This window comes from Bos indicus x Bos taurus, chromosome 12 (assembly GCF_003369695.1).
Source record: "Bos indicus x Bos taurus breed Angus x Brahman F1 hybrid chromosome 12, Bos_hybrid_MaternalHap_v2.0, whole genome shotgun sequence".
In the NCBI taxonomy this organism is placed as follows: Eukaryota; Metazoa; Chordata; class Mammalia; order Artiodactyla; family Bovidae; genus Bos; species Bos indicus x Bos taurus.
The window spans coordinates 86,304,594-86,327,796 of record NC_040087.1 but is presented as its reverse complement, the minus strand read 5'-3'; the positions used below and the strand labels follow the sequence as shown (position 1 = coordinate 86,327,796).

General features: G+C 61.4%; 1 protein-coding gene across 8 annotated transcripts; it reads right to left on the bottom strand.

Moving 5' to 3' along the window:
* Positions 1 to 249: 249 nt before the first annotated feature.
* Positions 250 to 17,906, bottom strand: TFDP1 (transcription factor Dp-1). 8 transcript variants are annotated; one of them, XM_027558047.1, is made up of 12 exons: positions 17,860 to 17,906; positions 16,936 to 17,010; positions 9,625 to 9,691; positions 8,720 to 8,826; positions 6,382 to 6,503; positions 5,351 to 5,516; positions 4,946 to 5,089; positions 4,528 to 4,596; positions 4,129 to 4,280; positions 3,576 to 3,742; positions 2,888 to 2,966; positions 250 to 1,379 (listed from the first exon to the last, which is right to left on the bottom strand). In XM_027558047.1, the coding sequence occupies exons 2-12, from the start codon at positions 16,945 to 16,947 to the stop codon at positions 1,232 to 1,234; spliced, it is 1,233 nt and encodes a 410-aa protein (XP_027413848.1). In that variant the 5' UTR covers positions 16,948 to 17,010; positions 17,860 to 17,906; the 3' UTR covers positions 250 to 1,231. The 8 variants fall into 8 exon arrangements, with proteins under 8 accessions (XP_027413848.1, XP_027413852.1, XP_027413851.1 ...); XM_027558051.1 differs by lacking the exon at positions 17,860 to 17,906 and adding an exon at positions 17,740 to 17,757; XM_027558050.1 differs by lacking the exon at positions 17,860 to 17,906 and adding an exon at positions 17,622 to 17,711.
* Positions 17,907 to 23,203: the final 5,297 nt, after the last annotated feature.

Below are 23,203 nucleotides of genomic sequence, written 5' to 3'. Positions count from 1 at the left end.
GATGAGTACGGTTCTTCCAAAACCAGACAAGGGACAGACGTTCTCCCCACCACCATCCAGAGGGGACGCACCACTTGGGCTGCGTCCTCGGGACCACCTTCCTCACCCACCCCCGGGGCAGTGCGGGAGAGGCTGGGGCCGTGGCAGGTCCTGTATCTGCCGCAGGGCCCGCACCCGCTCCTCCCTGCAGAAAAGGTGGGGGCAGACGAGCTCCAGAGAGCATCCCGAATCACAGGGACACGCGGCTCGTTTGAAATGCCCATGCGCACTTTATTAATAAAAACCAGCAGTGCCGAGTTAAACAAGTCAAACAATTAAAGTCTCTTTATTCCACAAAATATTACAGAAAAGCTTATTTGTGTTCCAATAAAAAGACTATTTTAGAACAGGCAGCTAACAGCAACTGTGCAGTTAATGGTTCTGGTGAATACATTTTAAAAGAGACTACTGCCTGCCCTGAAATTCTTTTTTCTTTTTATAAAAAAAGAACTATTAAAAATGATTGACAAATTTTGAGTTAAAAAACTGTTAAAACATTCTCTATATTTAATTTCAACTTTATAATAGATTACAGGAAGATGCTTATGAAACAAATACAACATTTGTTTCAGTACATGTCTTTAAATGATAGACTTATAAGTATGTAAACAACTATATAATAAAAAGTTTCCAAACGCTGCCTGTAAGAATCAGGCAAATTTTACCATAAGCAGTAAACCCTTCCAAGCTTCAGTTTCCATCGCTGCACCAGCACGGCAGTAAACTTTCACCAAACAAAACGAAACGAAAAGGGACCTTGCGATCCATTTGCTGCAACACAGAGCAAACCAAAGTGTAAACCCGCTGGACTCACGCAGTCAGTATAACTTAAGGGAAACAAAGTCAGAACGAAACGTCGAGAAGCAGAGCTGGGCGCTGCCGGGCCCGCAGTGCCCCCGAGCGCTGTGCTGGGCTCGCCGGGCGGCACGGAGGTGGCACAACTTCTCCAGCAAACTCAGCAAACTCAGGGGGCGAAATGAACCCTGAACTTAAAAAACAGCAAACGAAAACACAAAATCCGAAAGAGTAGAGGTCGTGCGTCGGTGTCAAACACAGGCGGCTCGTCGGGACCCCCGGGGCACGGCGAGTGGCTCGTCAGAAGCGCCCTGAGCCCGAAGGTCGGTGAGCTCTTCCGGGAGGAGGGCGCGGAACGGACATCTCACCCCGCGCGCTCCTGGCCGCGGGCGGCGGCTCAATCCTCCTCCTCATTCTCGTTGAAGTCCTCGTCGTCTTCGTCGTCCTCACCGACGCACGACACTGGCGTCTCCACCCGGGACCCGCTGTACTGCGACCCGCTAGAGCTCGTGGCCAGCGCCCCGTCCGCGCCGTTGGCCAGGTCGCTGCAAGGACAGGGGCGTCAGGGGCCGCACGCCCGGCGGCACGGAACCCGCCTCTCCCAGGCTGAGCTCACCGTCACCCTCGCCCAGCACGACGGAGCAAGCGGCTCGGGCGGGCTCCTGTTTCTCACCGAGCCAGGAACAGAAGCCCCAGCGCACCAACCGAGACCCCGAGACCCTCCTCCAAAGCCCCCACTGTGCCCGTCGTGACCTCCAGGGGAGGAGAGGAGTGGGGCGTGTGACACACGTGTGTGCATTCATGGGTGTGCACACGGTTTTCCAACACTCAGAATGTTTTCGTTTTAAGAGAAAACCACACGCATGTCTTAATACCTTTTACTGGTGTTTACTGATGCTGCTCAGCACAACCTAGGCCGTATCACGCTAACAAAGTAACCCCATATCTGGGAAACCCCCATCTAGCGACCACGTCGGAAAGAGTGGAAAACAGGCTGAAGCTGTGGCTGCCTGCAGCCAGGAACCCCCTGAATGCACGACCAGAGAGGGCAGCTCAGTAAACCGGGGCCCCAGGGTCAGCTTTTCTTCCGAAATGGTACTGGCTTTCATCTTGTTAAAAACACAGACAAGAGCCCGAAAGTTCACTAATAGAAAGAATTTCTTAAAGAGGAAAGTGTAGAAAATACCCGAATTCCACCTCTCAGAATAACCAGTGTTCAGGCTTTACAGACCGGGCCATGCACAGTGGCAGATTCAGAATTTAAAACCAGCCAACCTCTGTCAAACGCAACCAGGTGCGGGCACCCCGCGAGGGGCCGGGCGCCGGGACCCTCACAGGGAGCCTGCCCTCCCTCGGGTGCACTGAGGCCGAGCCGGGGTCAGAGGCAGCCTTCGAGGCAGGTACACAGGGTTTACTAGCCAATCCGGTTTCGTTGGACCCACACGCGGCTGACTTCATGTGTGTGAGAAACGAGACGTTCTTTACCAGGACTGATATGAACATGTATGAGGCCACTCGCACGGAAATCACCTTACACTTATCTTTACGAACCAGAAGGAATGCCGAGGCCTGACCCAGCCCTGCTCCGGGGGCTTGTGAGGTCACGGCTCAAACACACTCTGGCTGAAATGATAGAAGTTCCTTCAACACGTGGAGGAATGCACACAACAGACGGAAAATAAGAAACAGCAACGACAATATCACACGTACATGGTGACTTCAAGAGTGTTGAAAAGAAAAGGGAAAAAAAAAAACAGATGGAGAAGCAGCCAGTCACTCAGGCTGCCGGCCATGTGGTTCAGGTGGTTTTGCTGCCACTGCGCTGAGTTACTTTAATAGAAAATAAAATCCATGTACCGCTACTGATCTTCGGGGGAAAATCTCACCAGGACAAACAGCTTCTCTGCTCAGAGCACGAGCTCCGGGCGACCCTGCGGCCCTGGGGTGTCTGCTGCGCAGGGAGCCCCGCTCGGAGCAGGACGGAGGCCGCTCACATGAGACCCGCGCCTCCCGCCGAGGAGGGTGGCCGCGTGGCTCCCGGGGGCGCAGTTACCTGGCAGACAGCCGCGTGCCGTTAGAGGTCGACACTGCCGACGCGACAAACACACCGCCGAGGGATCCCTGAGCCATCTCTGCAAAGAGGAAGAAAACGAGGCAAACGTCACGAAGCAGAGGCCACAGGACTCTGAGACAGGGCGGATGGCTCCGGGCCGGGCACCCCTTGGGAAGGTGGCGACGACGGCACTGCAGGGCCGGGAAGGGACACGGCCTCCAGGAGACCGACGGACGGGCCAAGAGGGGACGGCTCCCCTGCCCCTCCTCCCGGCGAGACCCCGCCCCGCCCCTCCTCCCGGTGGGACCCCGCCCCGCCCCTCCTCCCGAGCACGACCACAACGCCAAGAACAGGTGGGCAGCAGGGGTCAGTGGGGCAACCGCTGGCGTCGGGGGTCAGCAGGTAGGAGATGCTTCATGGACGTCCTGCAGGGCTCGGGAGCCCCAGGCCACCCAACGCGGGGCTCACCAGAGGGGGCACAGGGAGGCCTCTCCTCCCACCAGAGCGCCCCCACCCTGCGCCAGGACCCCCAGCTTGGCCGGAGGGGCAGCAGGACAGATTCCGGGACCCCTGATCAGCTGAGAACCCTACAGGCAGCACACCCACACCCCGAACCCCAAGCCCCCTCAGCCCCCGCCCCCCTTGCTTCTGCTGCCCCCGCAGGCGGGTGACCCCCCAGGCCGCTGACCTGTCACGTAAGGCTCCAGCGCCTTCGGCACCAAGCTCCTGGCCACCCTCAGGTCCTCGGGGGAGCAGCTCCCGGACTCCAGCCCGCAGGCCATGCCCATGCGCTTCAGCACCTCGATGTCGTCATGGATCTCAAACGTGTTGTCGAAATTGAACAGGTACTCAAACCTGGAGGCGATGGTCGCCGTCAGAAAAGCACCGTCTCCAGAACGGAGCCGATGCCTGGCTTGGGACCCCGAGCCCCCAAACCTTCCCCGGCATACGACCCACCCATCAGAGGCAGTGACGCCCCTGGGACGGGCCCCAGGTGCCGCCTGCCGTCCTGACAGCAGTCCTCACGGACCCTACCGCCCTCCCTTCCAAGGGGCCGCACAGCCTGGGGGGGTGGGGCGGGGGGGGGGAGGGGAACCCGCCAGTGGAGGAAACCCTGGGAGCCTCGCCTGGCGACCCCGCAGACACCCCGCAGACACGCAGCGCTGCGCAGAGCAGGCCCCGCCCCCCTCGCCGGCAGGCCCCGCCCCTCCTCGCCGGCAGGCCCCTCCCCCACGTCCTACTTGTCGTTTGAGATGCTGCAGTCGATGACCGTCTTCTTGCTGGTGTTCACGATGATGAAAGGCAGGTGGATGACAGAGTTGGGCGGGGGCGGCCGGCTGGCCTGCTGCTCCACCTGGCGGTTCCTCTGCACCAGGTTCTTGAAGGCGATTTGCTAAAAAAGACACACAATTGGCACACGCTGATACCCGCGGCCACCGAACAGCTAGCCCCGCCCTGGGCATATGCGACGGCCCTGCCCGGCCCCAGCCAACACCAAGAAGGCTGGTCCACCGAGAGGTCAGAGTGGCTGCCCAGGGAGCCGCCAGCCAGGGAAAACACGCCCAGAACCAAATGGAGGCCAGATCACAGGCTCGCAGCGCCCGCACCACCAGGCGGCCTCCCGGGCAGAAGCCCCTCACCTGCAGGATGAGCTCCTGAAGCTGTGACTGTTTCTGTTTTATTCTTTCCAGCCTTCTCTGTCTCTCCACCTTCAAAGACCAAACACCAAAACAAAACCATCACGGTTCGTTTCTGAAGCATATTTTAAAATCCAAGGCAACACATCGTCACCAAAGACGCGAGCCCTGAGCCTGACGGAGGCCAGGGGTCCAGACGAGGCAGCTGCTGCCAGGCACGCGGGCGGCTCCTGTCTCAGGACTGCACCGCCTCCGCCCGGCTTCCCCTCTTCTGGGCGCGGATACAACATTCTTTAAATGGCCAAGATGCGGAGTGTACCCGCCCCGGGCCATCAGCCTCCAGCCCCGGGTCACCACCAGGGGCAGCACGGCCGTGCCCAGCACCCCCAGGCCCACCCAGCACCCCAGGGCAGCCGGGCACCTCCAGGCTCTGGCACTCCTGGGCGGAGTTGGTGGGCAAGCCGATCCACTTGATCTCCTTCTTCTCCTTGGAGATGATGTTCATCGCCATGAGCACGTTCAGCGCGTCGTACACACGCCTCCGGATGTTCTTCTGATCGTAGGCCTGGCAGAGACGCGGGGGGTTCCAGACGGCCCAGGACCACGTGCAGAGCAGCACGTGAGCACCGGACCCTGGACACCCCCGAGGCCACACGCTACCCCCCGACCCAGGGCGGCCCCCGCACGGCCCCACAGGAGCCAACAGATGCTACAGGGAGGCGACAGCTTCCCGGCACCAGTGGGTCAAGAAACGTCCTTCCCAAGGGTTCCGGGGCCTCCTCTGCACCCGTGGGAGGCGGCAGGGCGGCCTGCCCGGCGCACTCACCGACTCACTGGGCAGGATGTGGCTGTCGGCTGCGCTGAACTCAGCCACCAGCTCGTCGGCCACCTCGTTGTAGGACGTGGTCCCTTTGCGCTGCACCTTCTCGCACACCTTCATGGAGAAGTGCCGCAGCCCCTTCCCGTTCTTCTCTCCTTTCCGGTTGCGCTTCCTGTGGGGACAGCACGGAGCAGCTGCAGCCTCAGTTCACAGCGCAGGCCGGCCACACCCACGTCTGGGGGCCTGCTCCTGCCGCCAGGGGCCCCCATGGGCCATGCCCAACAGAGGAGGGGTGGGAGCCTGGCTCCGTCCCCCGTCCAGGGACCCCCCTCCTTGAAAGGGCGCAGGACAAACTTCCACATGGCCGCGCCCCACACGTCTCTTCAACTCTAGGGAAAAGCAGGGCAGGACCTGGGACACGTCGGACGGGTGTCCAGACGCTAAACGGTGCTTCTTAATAAAACGTCGTCGGACGTGAGGAGCTATGGAAGTTTTGCTGCAAATTTCGGAATTTGGGGCAAACGCAGCCCGGCTGAGATGAGGCCACACGGCAGCCAGGAGGGAGACCCAGCACCTGACCTTCTAAGTCGCCACCTGAGGGGAAGGGCCACCCAGGCTCCCCACTGAGGGGTTCTGGGGACTGACGGCTGTTGCTCTAGAACCAGTAGCTTTTCGTCTCTAAGGAGGGCCGCGCAGCTGACTCTGAGTAAAACTGTTTCACGCCACTTTGCTTTTGGAGGAAAGGACTAAGGCAGCAGCGTGACCGTGGCAGGCGGCTGCACACAGCCACGTTTAGCGGCAGGGGGAGAGGCTGGAAGACCCGCCCGTTTCCTGGGGTTCCACAAAGGCTACTTTCCAAGGACAGCGCGCTCAGAAGCTGGAGCCCCCCAGTGGCGCCACCCCTCCCCCCAGAACTCAGGGCGGCTGCCCGCGGCCTGGCCTCGCGAGGCCATTCGGGGCCACTGCCCGCTCCTCCGGCGCGCCGTGCCCACGCGCATGCAGAGGCTGGGTGGGGGGAGTTCTAGGCAAGTGCTCACCCGGCAGACCAAGGTGAGGGGTCTGAAGGCTGGTTCTGGGAGACAAAGTGAGTGTTAGGGGTGTGTGGGCTTCCCACCACGATAGTGTTTGGCGCTGCAGGTCTCTGAGGCGTACCAATTACCTACAGTCAAAAAAGACAATTCAGAACAGTCAGAATCTCCCACACACGACGCTGCCGCCTCATCTCCTCCTGCTACGTACAGCCGCCACTGAGTGTCGTTAAGCAGAGGCTGGAGGAGGGTCCGAGAGCCCCGGAGCCCCGGCTGCCGTCGCACACCTGCTGCACACGGGCAGCTGGAAACGACCCCGAGACCCGCACACTGCACTTCACCGCCTTCCCCTGCGACCCGGACGGAGATGAGACTGCTTCACTGGGGCAGCAACGAGCCCCGAAGACGAAAAGGAAAAGAACCCAGGGCCAGTGGGGCTCACTGCAGTGACCCCAGCGCCCGCCCACCCACACAGGGAGCCCTGGGCACCCCGGCCAGCGCATGGTGGGGGCTGGGGGCAGTGCCACCGGGGTGGAGGCAGGCGCCCACTGCTCGGGCACAGACATCTGGCCCAGAAGCCCTGACCCGTGGCCCCACGTTCACGGGGCATGCACACACTGCCTCATCTAGCCAGGTAGGAGCTCAGCTTCCCAGAGACTCGTGCCTGAGCCGGGAAACCACTCAGAAGCAGTGCTTCCCGGGGACCGGCATGGGAGCCCCAGGCACCCGGCGCTGGGGGTGGAGAGCGGGCACATCTGTGCTATTTTAAGCTGGATGCTCCCACTAGTCCGCTGCTTAGCAGGATAAGGGCTACTGCCACAGCCCTGACACAGCTGACCTGGCACTTTGCAAATTATCCCTAAGCCCAGGTCACCTATGAATATCAACGATCCACAAACCACGGAAGGGAACGGCTCAGCTGAATTCGTCTCTTAACCCGCGTTCCCAGTGACCAAAGCGCCACCAGTGTTTCACTCTCATTCAAGAGACACGAAGGCAAACGGCACGTGTTCTGGAAAGCGATCAAACAGCACGCGTGTCCCAGACTGGACCAGGGTGGAAGGCGAGAACCCCCAGAGCCGAGGCCTCGCGAGTGAGTGCGAGGGGGCCCCAGCTCACGGCTTATCTCCTCGCGAGCCGTCCCTCCAGCGCTCAGGAGAGTAGGCTCGGGACGGCAGCCCCACCTGCGGCCAGGCTGCAGCTGACCCCCCACCTCGGTCCCTGCCCCCCGATAGCGCCTGCTCCCCGCCCACCCGGAGGACACCCCTCTCAGCCACACCTGCTGTGCAGGGAGAGCAGGTGCCCACTGGCTGTCCGTCCCCAAGATGGCCTTCCTGGACCACACAGGACACGGGGGTGGGCAGGGCACCCCATGCCCGTAGGCGGTACTTCAGCCTCACAGAGGGCCCTGCAGGTGCTCAGTCCGCCCTCACACCCCGATTTCCATGGCTCTCCACCGACCGACCTCCTGTGAGAACCCCCAGCTCTCTGCGCTCAGCCTCTGTGTGCAGCTGGAGAGGCACCAGGGCGCGGGGAAGATCGCGCCGCCTGACTAGCTCGGCCTGAGCCAGCTCTAGGAAGCCGCAGGGGAGCGTCCGCTGGGGGCTGAAGGTTGGGACACCGACAGAAATCTCCGTGTCACTCCTGCTCCCCACTATTTAAACTGCAAACAGCAACAGAACCGTTGCTACGCTCACCGAGCCACTCTCGGCCGTGACTCTGCTATAACACACAGTACCTACAAGATAAAATGATGTGAATTGTAACTTCCGTCAGAAAGACATTTATTGAGTATCTGTGATGTTACAGAAGGCCCAGGCTCCATGTACTATGGACTTGGAGCGTTGCAGCAAAGCTGCTGAGCCAACATGGCCAGCGTCACAGTGGGGCTGAGCGTCGGGGCCGTCACACACCTGCCGGGGGCCAGGCTGCAGGCGCGGGTGGGCCACGAACGCCCCGCCCCTCACAGCCACAGGTCACATCAGGAAGAGGCCGCCGAGCCTGCGGGCAGGAGTTGGTGGGGGCTCCTGGGGGGCACTGGGCAAGGCCCCGGGAGTCTGACCCCTCCCATCAGCCAGGAAGGCCAGAAAAGCCACAACCCGCATCCGCAGAGCCCCAAACCCACGAGAGGTTGGCCCGGATGCCAGCCTCGAGTCCTGGGCAGGCAACAGGCCCTGGCCAAGGAGCAGCCGGCTCACCCGAGAGCTCGCACTGCCCAGCAGACCCCACGAAAGCAGAGGCAGGAGCGGCTGGGAAGCCATGGGCAGGCAGCCCCGAGCCGGGGGGCGCCCGGCACTGGCCCTGCACCCGAGACCGTGGCCTCAGACAGCAAGCCTCCCGGCCTTACCACTTGCTGAGTGATGTTGACGTTGGACTGTCCAAAGGTCTTTGGCAGGAGCTGCTTCCCGAGAGAGTTCACTGTGGAGGGGTGGACGGCAACCAGGGACACCACGCCTGCAACCAAGAGGCGACGCTGCAGCGGCCCGTGTCCGGGCTCGCGGCATCTGCACCAGCTGATCGCCGCTCGGGCGGCCCTCCTGCCCTGGACCACGTCAGACCCACGGGCAGCTGCGGGCACCTCAGCTGAGCCTGACTCCCAAACCTGGCGGCTGTGCCCACACCGCCCTCTCCTGACCACCGCACACCAGGCCCTCGCGTGCAGGGCTCAGGGCTCCGCTGCACCCTGGCTGCCCCCAACCTGCCCGAACCCCATGGGCTGCCTGCCCCCCGACAAAATGTTCTGGTGGGACCACGGGACCCAGCGCTCACAGCTCTGATTTTCAGAGAACCTCAGTTAGAACTGAGTGCGCCCAGACGCCTCCCCGTGTGTCTGCAGACAGGCGCAGACTCACAGGCTCCTCCTCCTGCAGCAGCAGCACGTTTCTGCCCAGGAGGAGCGACCACAAGGACACTGCCTCCCACACTCGGACACCCGGACACACAGCCAAGGGACAGACACCTTCCCGCCCCGGGGACGCAGCGGTGGGCACGCATCCACCACTCACTTCAGACCACCGTGCACACGGGGCCCCTGCCACTCTCACATGCCAGGGGTCCCGGGGCTGCCCTGGGGCGGGAGGAAAGCGCGCCCAGTGCTGTGCTCACGTCCTCGCACGCTTCCACTTGCCCTGGCTCTCCACAAACAGCAAGGACTTACAAGCCAGGTAGATGCGGCCGCTGAGCCCGGACCCCCGGGACGTCAGGGACGCCAAGACACACGGCAAGGGGACGGGCCGAGCCGGGCGCCCTTACCTTTCCCAGGACTGAGGTTCTGGTCTATGAAGACCTTGAGTTCCCCGTTGGCTTCAATTAGACCGGCCTGCAGGGACAACAACACAGTGAGACGGCGTCGGGCCGAGCTGCCAGCCGGGCGCGCGCGGGGTTACCCACCGTGATCGGCTGCGCCACCTGCAGGAAGATGACTGCTTCCGCCTTTAAGCTCAGCCCTTGGGACAGTGCAGTATCGCCCTCATCACTGAACTGCATGTCCTTCCATCAGTCACGTCTCAAGTCAGCGAGGGGGACCCCGGGGGGACCACAGGGGGAGCAGACTGGTGCTCAGCCTGAGCACAGGGCTCCAGCTAGTTCAGGACGCCGGACACGCAGGCGCCCCTGACCCCGGGACGAACCACGCCCCCAGCCATGCCCGGCCACTGCCCCTCGGGGAGCCCTGGCTCAATCAGAGCGCTGGACACGCGGGTACTCCTGACCCCAGGATGGACCACGCCCCCAGGCCGTGCCCGCCCACTGCCCCTCAAGGAGCCCCGGCTCGGTCCGAGCGCTGGACACGTGGGCATCCTGACCCCAGGACGGACCACGGCCCCCAGCGCAGCAGGCCTTGGGCCCTGTGCCCTCGAGGCCCTGCCCCACCACCCATGGCACGCCTATGTGGCAGCCAGGACTGGGGCGGGGGGCACAGAGGGAGACGGGGCGGGCTCCCTGCTTCACCCCCAGAGCTCTGGCCCGATTTAGACGGCTGGTTTAGCACAAGACATTTTCACTCAAACCCTGATCTTTCTGAAAAGCAAAGGAGACAACAGAGAGAGGAGACCCCTGCCAGGCCCTCAAGTCTAACCCCAGGAAGCACAGGGCTGGGCGGCGTGGGGCGGCACGGACCCCGCTGGGCCTCGGCCATGCTGCACCAGGACAGAGGGTCGGGGGGCGCGCAGACACCTGGAGGCCGCCTGCTCGCAACGCCAGACGCCAGCTGTGAACTCAGGCGTGCTCTCCAGGGGTTAGCCTGAAATGACAGTGCACTTGCCCCTCGTGCTGAAGGATGACAAAGGCCACGTGAACGTCCTTAATTCCTGGGGTGCAAATTGAGAGGAAACCACTGCCTGATGGGGACATTCAACTCACAGAGAGACACATCCCGCCTCCAAACCAAAGATGCAAACTGAAACTGAAACCAGCTTGAAGCTTCACCCACCGAGCGCTGCGACTTTGTGGGCTCTTAGGTTATCATCAAACTCGGCGCTGAAAACAGGGCGTTAAGATGGGTGGAAGCAGGTGTGACCGGCACGCCCGTCTGGGGAGGCCATCTGGGCACGTCTCAGATGCAGGGCTGTGCAGCTGCCCCACTGAGGACCCAGAGTGGGCTATCGTGCACTCGTGCCAACGTGAGAGACCCCTCGGCTCTGGCCCGGCCGCGAGGGACCCAGCGGAGGGCACGTGGTGAGTTAACCCCCCTTTCAGGACTCTCACGAGACTGGCGCCTCGGGCCACCATGCAACAGCTTCACTTCTAACACCCACTCGTGCCGCCTGTACCTGTGACTGAAAGCCCAGGAAAACTGCAAACCACCTAAGAAGGTGGCCTTCAGGGTCTTCAGATGGCCTCCACCCTACAGAGATCAAAACTGGCATCGCGGGCCAGTCTACGCGACAAACGCACACGGGCGGACCCGCTCACCAAGAAGGGGCTTGTGCTCCACGCCAGGGGCCTGGGCTCACACACGTGTTCCAGTTTTGCAAGATGAGCTTAGGGAGAAGGTCTCATTTTTTATTATTTCCCGTCTTAGCTCACTTTTCCTAACCGACCACCTATGATTCCCCAACAGATCAAATAAACAAGCAGCTGCTAAAAATGAGGTAGAAGGAAAAAACAAGCGACTTCGGAGCAGCGGCAGCACAGGGCCGTGAAGCAGGCGGGGCGGCAGCTCGGGGCGCCCACACACGGGGAACACGCCTTCACCACGGATGACCACGTCCTCCCCAAGAGGGACGACACAGGCTCCCAGCTACCGCTCTCAGACGGGCCGGCAGCCCACTCTGCTCTCTCACTTGCCTGGGTTTTCTATTCAAGTACAACTCACGCCACATTTACAGCCACAAGAAACGCTCCTTGAACTGTTTAAGTAGCTCACATTCGCTCCTCGTGGAAGGTTTGCTACGTGGGAAACCCAAAGTCGGACACGGAAAAGCTGCTGGGGTGACACCGTCAACCAACACAGGGAAGTCCCCGCTGAGGAGGCACGCACCGCCAGGACGCTCCGAGAGGGGCCAGCACGCCTGCACCTGTCAGCGGGGCGGGTGACGCCGTCAACCAACACAGGGAAGTCCCCGCTGAGGGGGGCACGCACCGCCAGGATGCTCCGAGAGGGGCCAGCACGCCCGCACCCGTCAGCGGGGCGGGGAGGCCCAGGAGGCCAGGCCCGAGGGGCTGGCTCAACTGTCAGCGGGGCGGGGAGGCCCAGGAGGCCAGGCCCGAGGGGTTGGCTCTCCTGTCTCCGGGGCAGGGAGGCCCAGGAGGCCAGGCCCGAGGGGTTGGCTCAACTGTCAGTGGGGCAGGGAAGCCCAGGAGGCCTGCCTGAGGGGCCAGCAGGCCCTCACCTGTCTCTGGGGCAGGGAGGCCCAGGAGGCCGGCCTGAGGGGTCAGCAGGCCCTCTCCTGTCTCCGGGGCGGGGAGGCCCAGCAGGCCGGCCCGAGGGGCTGGCTCTCCTGTCTCCTGCCGTCTCTGACCTGCAGGCAGAGGCCCCTTGAGGTCTGTCCAGCGCTGCTCCCCAGCCCCAGCCCAGGCCCCCGGCAGCACGCACCTGGTGGACAGGACCTGGGACACGAGTGTTGGAGGCACTGTGTTTGCGAGCCCAGCAGATGGATGGGGTTCGCTGTGTCAAACCAGAATCCCCTTTATAACTGGATCCTGGGAAAACAGGAGTCCGACAGACAAAGTCCTGAGGCAAACGACAGAGGCTGAGAGAAAGAAGACCAGCTTCGAATTGAACCCTCAGAGCCACACATGTCGCGTCAGCTCAGAGCCTAGACGGGCCACGGCCAGGGCGCCCCAGCAGTCCGCCCCCGCCAGGCCCTCGGTGCTGACCGACGCTGGCGGCAGGCGGCCGTCTGACGGAGGGGCCCGGGGAAGTCCCACCTCTACCTGGGCCAAGGCAGCACCACCCCCAGAGGCCCGGCCCTCAAGCAGGGAGTGACCCCAGGGCTGTGCCCCCAGCCCAGCCTCGCCTAACAAACACACGAAACCGCAGAAAGAGGAGCCAGGCCTGGCATCTGAGCAAGAGCCGTCTGCTCGTTCCATGCTGGAGAAAAGCGAGACTCGTTCAACAGCAGAGAGAACAGCTTTGACAAGGTGACTGTGTGCGGGGATCAGCCCCGGGGTCACACTGTGCCAGGCGGGGTCCCCCGAGCCCTGGGGACGCCCCCAGCCCAGGGCCGGGGCCGGGCGGCGCCCGACGGTCAGGACGCGGGCAGCACCGGTGTGTCACCGGGCGCTCGGGGCCGGCTCGTCACCAAGCCACGACCTTCTACTGTCCACACCATCTCAGGTTTTCTCCCATTTTATCTCGTGTGGAAAAGTTAGACACCAAAACCTGTCGTAAGACCAAGCACGGCAGTGCTGCCTCGGTGCTCAGCGGAGCGGGCTGGGTGTTCTCACTCAGGCCTCGGGCGGGAAGGAAAGGGCCGCCCAGCACCTGGGCAGCTCAGCCCGGCGAGGCCTGGGGACCCAGCAGGTGCCCGCCGCCCCGGCCGCCGGAAAGCGGCATGCATAGGACGGGTGTTTAGACAAGCTCGCTAAACCAGACCTGGGAGCTCAGGCTCTGCAGTTTCTTTGGGTTTCCTGCCCTCGATAGCACGATCCAAGGACGTTACCATAAACTCAGAACACCACGTGCAACCACAGAGCAGCTACGACCACGACTCACAGGCCAGCTCAGGGCTGAGCCGGGCTCTCCCACCAGCACAAGGCCACCCTGGCTCCCACAGCCGAGGGAGAGGGAGGCACGCGAGAGTCCTGGAGCATCTGTGTAAAAGCAGGCCTGTGACTCCACACAGCGACCGCCCCTGCTCATTACAGACCTGTGTGACACTGGACGAGGACGAGGACGGGTCCTCCCGGGGGGACGGCGGCCCTGCACCCTCCTCCCCTGAGAGTTGAGGGCTGTCGTGGGCTCTTCGATGGCCCTCTGGCCAATTCCAGAACAGCTAGAGCCACAGCGCAGGCTCTCTATAACCACAGTCTTCCAGAGGCCAAGGACTCCCAGTCGCTCCTGGGCCACAGACTGGAGGGGGGGACAGCCCAGGCAGGGGCACGTGGGCACCACACGCTCAGCACACACACACGTGCACATGTGTGTACACACACACACCCAGCACACATGCACACACGTGAACACACATGCTCGGCACGCATATACACACTCATGTGTGCACACAATAATCACACACACATCTAGCACACGTGCACACATACCAAACATGTTAAGGTACTCACATGCTTGGCACACACGTGTGCACATGCACACACACCCAGTGGGCACGTAAGTACACACACTTTTAACACACATGTATACACATCCCACACACATGTGTACACACAGCACACACCCAGCACACACACGTGACACACATGCTCGGCACACACATTTACACACATGCTCGGCACGCATGCACACACCCAGCATGCACACACACTGTTCACACACGCTCAGCACACACACTGTACACATGCTCAGCAGACATGTGCACACGTAACACTCGGCACACACATGCACACATCACACATGCACCCCTGTGACACACAGACGTGCACACATGCTCACACACTCACATGTACACATGCTCAGCACACACGTGTACACACTCACACACCTGCACACACTCAGTACACATCAGACCCCGTCCCCCTGTACGTCACACAACTGCAGCGTTCAGTGCAAGATGTTTCTGATGGTGACAGTTGCCACTGTCATATGGAAACCCGTGCCTACATTTCCGCCCAGGAGCGTCCCGCACGCTGAAAACCCCCCGATCAGGATCTTCTCACCAGACCCAAGGCACAAAATAAAACCCGCAGACACCCAGTTTCATAAATCAAAAACCAATGAACCACGTGTTCACTCACCAGGGCAACAGGTTCCCATGGGGGAGGGAACAGGCACCCCTGGACGGCGCCCCCAATGCCACAGTCTCCCCACCGCAGGCCTCACTGACCTGGGGGTCTCACTGCAAGATTCCTGGAACTACCCCACGTGCACACGAAAGACAGCCCCCAAGCTCTAAGGCGAGTCCCACAAACCAGGGCCGAGGGCCCAGGGGCAATGACGGGCCGGTGAGTGAAGGACGGCGCTAAGACCCACTTTTCAAAGGAAACATGCAGCGAACCCCGAGGCGTCGGGCTTTGTCCCCTACCACAGGAAGGTTAAACTCAGGGATAACAGTGTCCCGTCTGCATGTCTCTGTAAACAACAGAGACTCACACCTCTCTGAGCGCTAGAAACAGCAGCCCCAGGACAGGCTCAAGCCTTGAGCTCAGAGCTCAAGCACGACCCCCACCTCACCCTCCAGGTTCAGGGGAATAGCACGCTTCTTCCTTGACTCGGGCCCACCCTGCCCGCCACCACTTCTGCAGGCCCCACAGCCCCAGCGAGGCTGACGGAGCACAGGGCCCGCAGTTCGGAGGTGCAGGGTTCTGAGCCCGATGCCTGGAACAGGGCGGGGAGCATCTCCAGCTCGCCGGGGAGACCTGCCCGCCCAGTGGGGAGGCCCAACGCCACCCCTCCCCAGCCCCTCAACCTCCTCCACTGGGACCCCCAGCATCAACTCCAGCTCCCCAGGCCCCAACAGCCCCCACGGCGCCCCCAGAGCTCTGCCCCCATGCCCTGGCATCCCAGCCCACCCACTTCACCTTGAGGGGCTTCGACTTACATCTGAGACCACAGTGAGGCCCTGTGACCTAAGTCAACACTGGCTGCAGAGTCATCTTCCCAGACTCAAACGTCACACGCGCCTTAGACACAGTCAGCAGGAGAGGGGCCAAGCCTCCATCTGCCGACAACCAGCCCGGCTGAGACCTGGCTCCAGCACACCGGACAGCTCAGCTCAGCACAGGCACAGCCACCTCACCTGCGCCCCACTCTCAGCCCGGCATCATCTACTCCAGAGGCACCTCCCTACCCCACGGCAGATGGGCCGTGTCACTCCATCCACCACCGGGCTGCGCTCCGTGAGGCTGCATCTCCAGGAGGGACGGAGGACAAGGTCGCTGGGCAGCGCTTCTCCTGCAGCCAAGTGGGGCGACAACCATCTGCCCTGATACCCTCCAGGTGCCTCGGAGGAGTCAGAACCCTCGGGGGTTCACATAGCAAGGCAGGCAAGCCAGGCCCCCGCCCGGCCTTCATCCTGGGGCAAACAGAGCAGAGGACCGCGTGGAACCGTGGACTCTCAGAGATGATAAGTCACCCCCACGGCACACGCAGGTCACGACATTCACTACAGACATGCCACCTGGGATGCGGGGCTCACCCCCACGAAAGGGCTCTGAGTGTGCTATTCTGGTCCCACAGATACGGATACACTGTGCCTCGGGCTGTATTTCCAACTCCGTGCAACTGATGAGTAAATAAGTAAACAGCCTCTCTTCCCTGACATTCACAGAACAGCAAGTTCTGAGAAACACCGACAGAGCTGGGGTTTCAGGGAATTTAACTGATGCTACCAAGGGTAGGACGGAGCGCCACGGCCCATGAAGTCAGCTCCGCGTGGAGGCCTAAAAGCCTGTTTCTTGCAAAATGCGAAAAAGTTTACTCACGATATTCTATGGGTTCATGACAAATGTAAACAAAGCAGATTGTTCACATTTGTTTATCACCACATTTCATTTTTTTCTGAGAAAAACAGTTGCCAAGCCCAGTGCTGAGCGTTTTCACGGCTGGAAGCTGAACTAATTCCCAGCAGGCACACAGAGCAGGTGCTCAGGGAGGCTCCGCCAGCCCAGTGCCTCCGCAGGCGGGGTCCTCCCACAAAGCCCCGACTGATTCACAAGCAACCAGCCTCCAAGAGACCAAGGAACGCGGCGGTGACCAGCCTCGAGACGCAGCTTGCCGCAGCTCAGGCCTGCATGGCCCAGGCGGAGGCCAGCATCGCTCAGGCCGCGTGCAGCACCACCGGCTGTCCCCACCTCCTCACCTTTACTTTGTCTCTTTGCTTGAAAGGTCTGAACACCAACACGCCCGCAGTTTATGGGTGGTCATTCTGAAACAAGGTGGGGAGTGACCGAGAACGCAGTGCTAGGCAGACATCAGTCCAGCACAGAGCAGACACACGTACTCACATCTTTTGCCATGTTACCAGATCCGTGAAATCGATGCTAGTAATGGTCACCCTCCAGAAAAGAAAAATGGTTTTCCTGGTAAAAAGGAGGAGAGAGGAGGGATGAGCCAGGCTGAAATGAGAAGTTGACACCACCACCATCCCCTCAGCATCACCACCCATCTAAGCGGCAGGAGTCCCTTCCTCTCCAAGCCCACACTCCGTCCCGGGGGTGCGGCCCAGAAACGCCCCCCACCCAGGGACTTTAAAGTCATCTCAGGCAGGGAAGCGTCCACGACCCGGCTGCCCGCCGGCCTCCCCGAGGCGCACAAAGACCCGGCGTGGATCAGCCTGGCACCGCGGCCCGAGCCCCCACCCGGAGCGGCCCCGCGCGCACGCGCTACCCGTAGACGCCCCCGGCCCACCCGCGACCACCGGCCAACCGGTAACTCTGACAGGTGGGCTTCCGGGGCCCCGGCCTCCGGCCTGTCACTAGGCCGCGGCCGCCTCCCGCGAGCGCGCCCCGCGCGCCGGAACCGGCAGTCGGCGGGCAGGTGGGGCCCGCGCCCCGGACCTCGGACCCCGGCCCCGCGCGCCCGGGCCCGCCCCGCCCCGACCCTGCCGGGCGCGGATGCGCGCGCCGCTCCGCCCGGAGGCTGCCCGCAGGCCCCGCCCGGGCCCCCGGCCCGCGCCCCCTCCGGGGGTCACCTGGGCGCCCAGGCGGCGGCCCCGGCGCGCGGGGACCAGGGCGGCGCACGCGGCGCGGGGCGGGGGCGGCGGGTCCGGGCGCCCGGCGCGCGCCCCTGGGGACCCCGGCCCGCCGCACCTGGCGGGCGGGCGGCGCGGGCAGCGGGCGCGCACCCGCGGGCGGCGGGCGGGGGGCGGCGGTCCCGGCGGCGCTCGGCCGGGGTCCCTGCCCTGCCGAGGCGCCGGGCGCGGGGCTCACCCTGCGAGCGTCGGGCGGCGTGACGTGCGCGGCGCGGTGACGTGGGCGGCGGCCCGACTCCCGCAGCGCGCCTGCGCGCCTTTTCGCGCCTTCGGCTCCCTCCTCCTCCTCCTTCTCCCCCTCCCCCTCCCCCTCCCCCTACCCCCCACTCTCCTCCCGCCCGGCGGCCCGCGCTCGGAAAAGATGAGCTGCTCTGGCGCGTGCCCGCGTGTGTGCACGCGTGCCCGCGTGTGTGCGCGCGCCGGCTGGGGATGGAGAGGAGGGCCTGGTCCAGGACTCCGCGGTGCGCGTGCAGGGGAGCTGAGTCAGGGATGTGAGCACATGTGCGCACACGGGGGACAGGCATGGGTGCGCGCGTGCGTGTGTGTGCACCCTGGGGATAGGAAGTGGGACGTGTGCACCTGTGCGCACACAGGGACAGAGGCCTGGTGTGTGTGGATGTGCATGCACCTGGGGTTCACGGGCTGAGGGGGGTGGTGTATGCATTTCGTAGGCACTTGGGAAACAGTGGAAGGTGTGCAGATGAGTGTGTACACACACGGGGGCCAGGGATGGGGGTACACTGGAATGTGTGCACAGCCAGGAGTAGGGGATAGATGCAAGAGTGTGCACACAGAGGCCAGGAGTCAAGTGTGTTGTGGGTATGTGTGTGTGTGTGCATGCATGTGCAGATGTGGGGACTTGGAGGAGCGGGGTCGAGTAGCACACAGTGTGTGTACTCTCGGAGGAGAAAGGCAGGCTGGGATTGTGCCCGTAGGCGTGTTTGAGTGGGTGCATATGTGTGTGCACAGGAAGGAGAGGAGGTCGGGTGTGTGCTCGTGCGGATGCTCGGAGGAGACAGTGTGTGCACGCGCAGCACCCTGTCCGCCAGGTGCTCACCTGTTCCTGCCCAGCCCAAGGTCTCCATGCCCACGCCCGGCCTCTGCCCAGGTTCTGAGTCTTCTGGACGGAAGGGTGCGGGCCTGTTCCTCATCGCCAGGTGGCCTGGGCAGAGTGGAGTCTGAGCCCTGGAGACTTGACCCGCCCGGTTCACCATCAGCAGGGCCAGGGCAGGCGGGGCGTGCGGGCCGAGTCCAGAGTTCATGGGGCACAGAGGACTTGAGCGTGGATGCACCCTCAGGTGCTATCGCCTTACACGCCGCCTGGGACGGTTTCACAGTTTAACCACTTTCAACCTGCTTCTCTAGCAAGCCACTCCAGTCTTGAACTGTTAACCCTTAATTAGCATTGGTTTCTTGAAAAGCAGGAATCTTCCCATTCTTTCTACTGATCAGTACACTGCTCTTAGAGTAACAGGGATGATGAAAACAGGGTGGGAGGGGTGGGAAATAAAAGGCTTCGGAGGGACCATTCTCTGTCCCTGCAGGCTGGACACCTCCGCTTCCCTGTGGAGAAACATGCATAGCTCCCCACTGGGAGGGCCGTGGTGCCTGGACCTCCCGCCCGTTCTTTCTCAGAAAGTCTGCGTTCCTCGCCCCGCCGCTTTTTCCCAGAAACTCCGTCTTTCTCACAGTGTTGGAGTCTTCACCCCCACGTAGCAGCCAGAAGCCCCTCCCTGGGGCTCAGGTGCACAGACGGACAAGCCTCTGGGTGAGGGCTGGGTGCTCGGAGAGAGGAGAAACACAGGATCAGAGTCCGAACCCAAGTCCTCTCCCCACAGAATCCAGTCTTTGACCAGTATTTACAGGGGATAACCAGCTCTCATATTCAAAATCATTTCTGCACAGAAATCACTCGTGAAACACTCTGAGCTCGCAAGCGCTGCCGCAGCATTGAAACAAACCTCTGGTTTGCTCGGAACCTCTGCCTCTATAGTCAGTTACCCTCCAGAACGCCTGTGCCTGTGTTGAAAGGTGACAACATAATTTTGGTTGAAGATCCAAATGTTTTTGGCCACATCTTGCCTTGAAACCCCTAGGCTGGCAGAGATGTGACCTAGGCAGGTGATGACCCCACGCATGTTCCATCAGGCCGGTCTGCTTTGGGGAGTGTCCCAGAAGTTGGGGCCTTAGTGAGCCTTCCACCAGTGTTCAGTTGGTCCTCCTCCCTGGGGCTGCGCCGCCACTGTGTGGGATGGTGCTGCTCTGTGTTCCGTTAGAAGGCGGGCCGGTGCTTCCCAGGAGAATGCCCACCTGTCACAGCGCCCCCTTTCTTTGTGGGCTTGATACAAAGCCTTACCCCACCCCTATTAAACTCTCCTTTGAAGGAGAGAAAGTTTTCTAATCCCTTGAAAATCTGAATTCTAAGTCTGTTAAAATATCCAACTTGTCTTCGGCTCCCTCCTCCGTGACAGGTCTTTTCTCTGTTTTCCACCTTCTTGGGTGACCACGGCAACGGTGACATCAGGAGGTGGGGAGACAGGGAGCGGGGCAGAGGCTCAGAGACTCGGGCGGGGATTCTGCGTGTGCACAGGGGACGTTTGCTCTTTCTTTGACCAGATAGCAATAAAGGTGTCTTTGGAAAAATTTGTTCGCTTGCTTCTTTCTCCGTATCAGGAAATATAAGTGAATCAGGTGGCTTGTTGGCAAGCCTCAGGAAAAGCCCCTGGCCCCCCACAAAGAGGCCACCACTTCTGAGCCCCACCCACTACCTGGACACACCAAGGCAGCTGTGTTTCTCCCTCTTCCTTACTTCACAACTCCGTTTGAAAACTTCTGGCCAAAACCAAGCCGCCCTCCGGGAAAGATGGTCAGACCCTGGCCTTCCTGTGTCACTGTGCCTTTAGCGTCGCTCTGTCTTAAACACCTTCACAACCACCTACAGACTGAAGTTGTAGTCCTTTGAAAAGCTCCCCTTGGACCTGACAAGTTCTAGAAGGTCATGGCATCCAAGCTGACTCAAATTTACTCAAAGAAATCCCTTTCATTCCTTTGCCCATGAACTCCACAATCCACCAGCGTTCATCTGGGTGACCTGCCTATGCTCCTGTTAAGATGATATCCAGGTTGTTCTCCATGGACTCATACAACGTCAAGGCTCAGATTACTTCTCCAAGGTTGTCTGACTTCCCTTCATCTCAGCTTCATCGTAGCAGGTGGGCTGGAGGGCCTTTCTCTGAATCCACAAGGTAAGTGGACAGCAGCGGGGAAATGACCAGAGATGTTGAACATCCACCTCTCCTTGTGTTACTTTCTTCCTCAAAATAATCCAGCCAGGAGCCCACAGCATGGTTTTAGGAAACCTGACTTTGTGTAGAATTTAATGTCTCTGGTCATTTCCCCGCTGCTGTCCACTCACTTGCTGATACAGAGAAGTGCCGTCTAGCCCACCTGCTACGATGAAGCAGAGACGCAGGGAAGTCAGATGACCTTGGATAAGTAATCTTAGCCTCTCTGATGCGCAAATCCCTTTAGCTGAGAAATAAATAGATAAAAATAGTTCTTTGCTAAAAAGACAAACCACAATTTCAAAGGCTTTGCTGTCCTGCATTCCTCACTCACCTAACATTTCTGAGCCATGAATATGTGCAGTTTAGTGTGCTGATGCAGATTAATAAGACAGGGTTGCTCAGACGGGACAGCCAGACTCCCGTACGACCAAATATGATGGGGACAAGGGTCCCTTCATGGCTGGAAACGGGAATTGTGGAAGCAGAGAGCCAGAACCATCATGGCTCCTGTAGGCAATCAGGGAAGGCTTCATAGCGAAGGTGACATTGAGATGGTCTGCGAGCAGCTGAGGGGTGTGTGTGCAAGTGTGCACACGTTAGGATTCGCGTGTTCCTGCAGAAAAGGACACATCTTGGGAAATGCCTGTGGCTGCTTACATCCATGTCTTAGGCAGGGCAGCTGCAATAAAACCCCACAGACTGGTGGCTCATAAACAACAGAAATTATTTCTGACAGTTATACAGGCTGGAAGTCCAAGCTTAGGGTACCAGCCTGGGGGGTTCGGGTGAGAGCTGTCTTCCTGGCTCACAGATGGCTCCCGCCTCGTCCTACGCGCAAAGGCTGCTGCCCGGCCCTCCTAACAGGGCACTAACCCCGTTTGCAGGGCACTGCTCCCAGGACCTGATTCCCCCCAAAGGCCCCACCTCCGAATGTCACCTGCAGTGGAGGAGAAGTAATTCCCCCTCCACTCTAGGCTGCAGCCCCCATAAAAGACAGGTTAACGAGAGAAAAGCAGAAGCTGAAAGTGTGCACCTCATGAGGACGGGGCACACCAGGGAAAGTGGGGTGCTCTCAGAGCGGCTCAGAACTCAGGCTTAAGGACCGCCTTCAGCTGAAGACAGAGCGGCTGGGCGAGGGGGAACGCGGAAAGGAGAGAAGGGCGCCTGCGGTGACACCCGGTCCCCTACCTGAGGAGTGCCGCGTGTGGTCTCCCTGCCGTCTCCTCCCAGGTGGACAGGGAGGTGCCTGCAGAGACTCCTGTAGGTGGTGGAGAGGGCGGCTGTGCTCTGGGCCGTGAGCCGCCCCACAGCAGGGGGGTCCTGCCGGTCACTCCAGCTGGGGGTGAGCTGTGAGTGGCGCACACTCAGACCATGAAGTCCTACTGGTTTGGTGGGGCCGCACCTGGCCGTGAGGGATGCTAGAAAATGCAGGCACGGTTCTGGGCCCTCTGTCTGCCCAAGCGCTTCCAGGTCTGTAAAGAAAAGGGCAGAGAGCTGATGTTCCGAGATGACTAGCAGTTTGTTCTGAGCGAGGAAGAGAGGACTTTCGTCTCCGAGACGTGAGCCCCACGTGGAGTGGGGAGAAGGGCTGAGCCTCCGGCGCCAGTGGAGAAGGACTGCAGAGGCAGTGCCGGAGTGCGCGGCGTGGAGGCTGGAGGGGTTCTAGACGGCGCCCAGCGGGAAGGAGCCGCGGATGGGGGCCCCGGGGTCAGACCCGGACCTCATCCCGTGGGCCTCGCCCCACTCCAGCTCCTGCAGTGGCGCCTCTGGGCTCCCAGGGTGGCACGCAGCACCTGCCTCCCGCCGCTGATGACGAGGGCACATTTGCTGACCACCTAGAATTGCTTTGGACACCGGCAGCCTCCAGTGCGCAAGAGCCTGCGGCGGAGAGCGGGCGATGCAGCTGCCCGGGGAACAGCAGGGCAGCCCCAGGGCCCACGTCCACGGGCGCTGGGCGGAGACCCGGAAGGCGGGTGAGGGAGGGCTAAGCCGCTGGGCAGAGGACGGGGCTGGGCGGTCGCGCCGGCGTTTCTGACAGTTGCCTCGCAGGCCGCAGAGAAACGTGACAGAGACACGGGTGGACGTTCACGGCGCGAGGCCGCCGGGACTGCACTGGCCGGGCGGCGCGCACAGGCCGGGCGCTCTGGGGGTGTCTCCAGGCGCCGGCGGAGGACGCGTTCCCGGGAAGGATGACCCCGCTGCCTTCCCGGCTGGCCTCTCATCCCCACCCCGCCT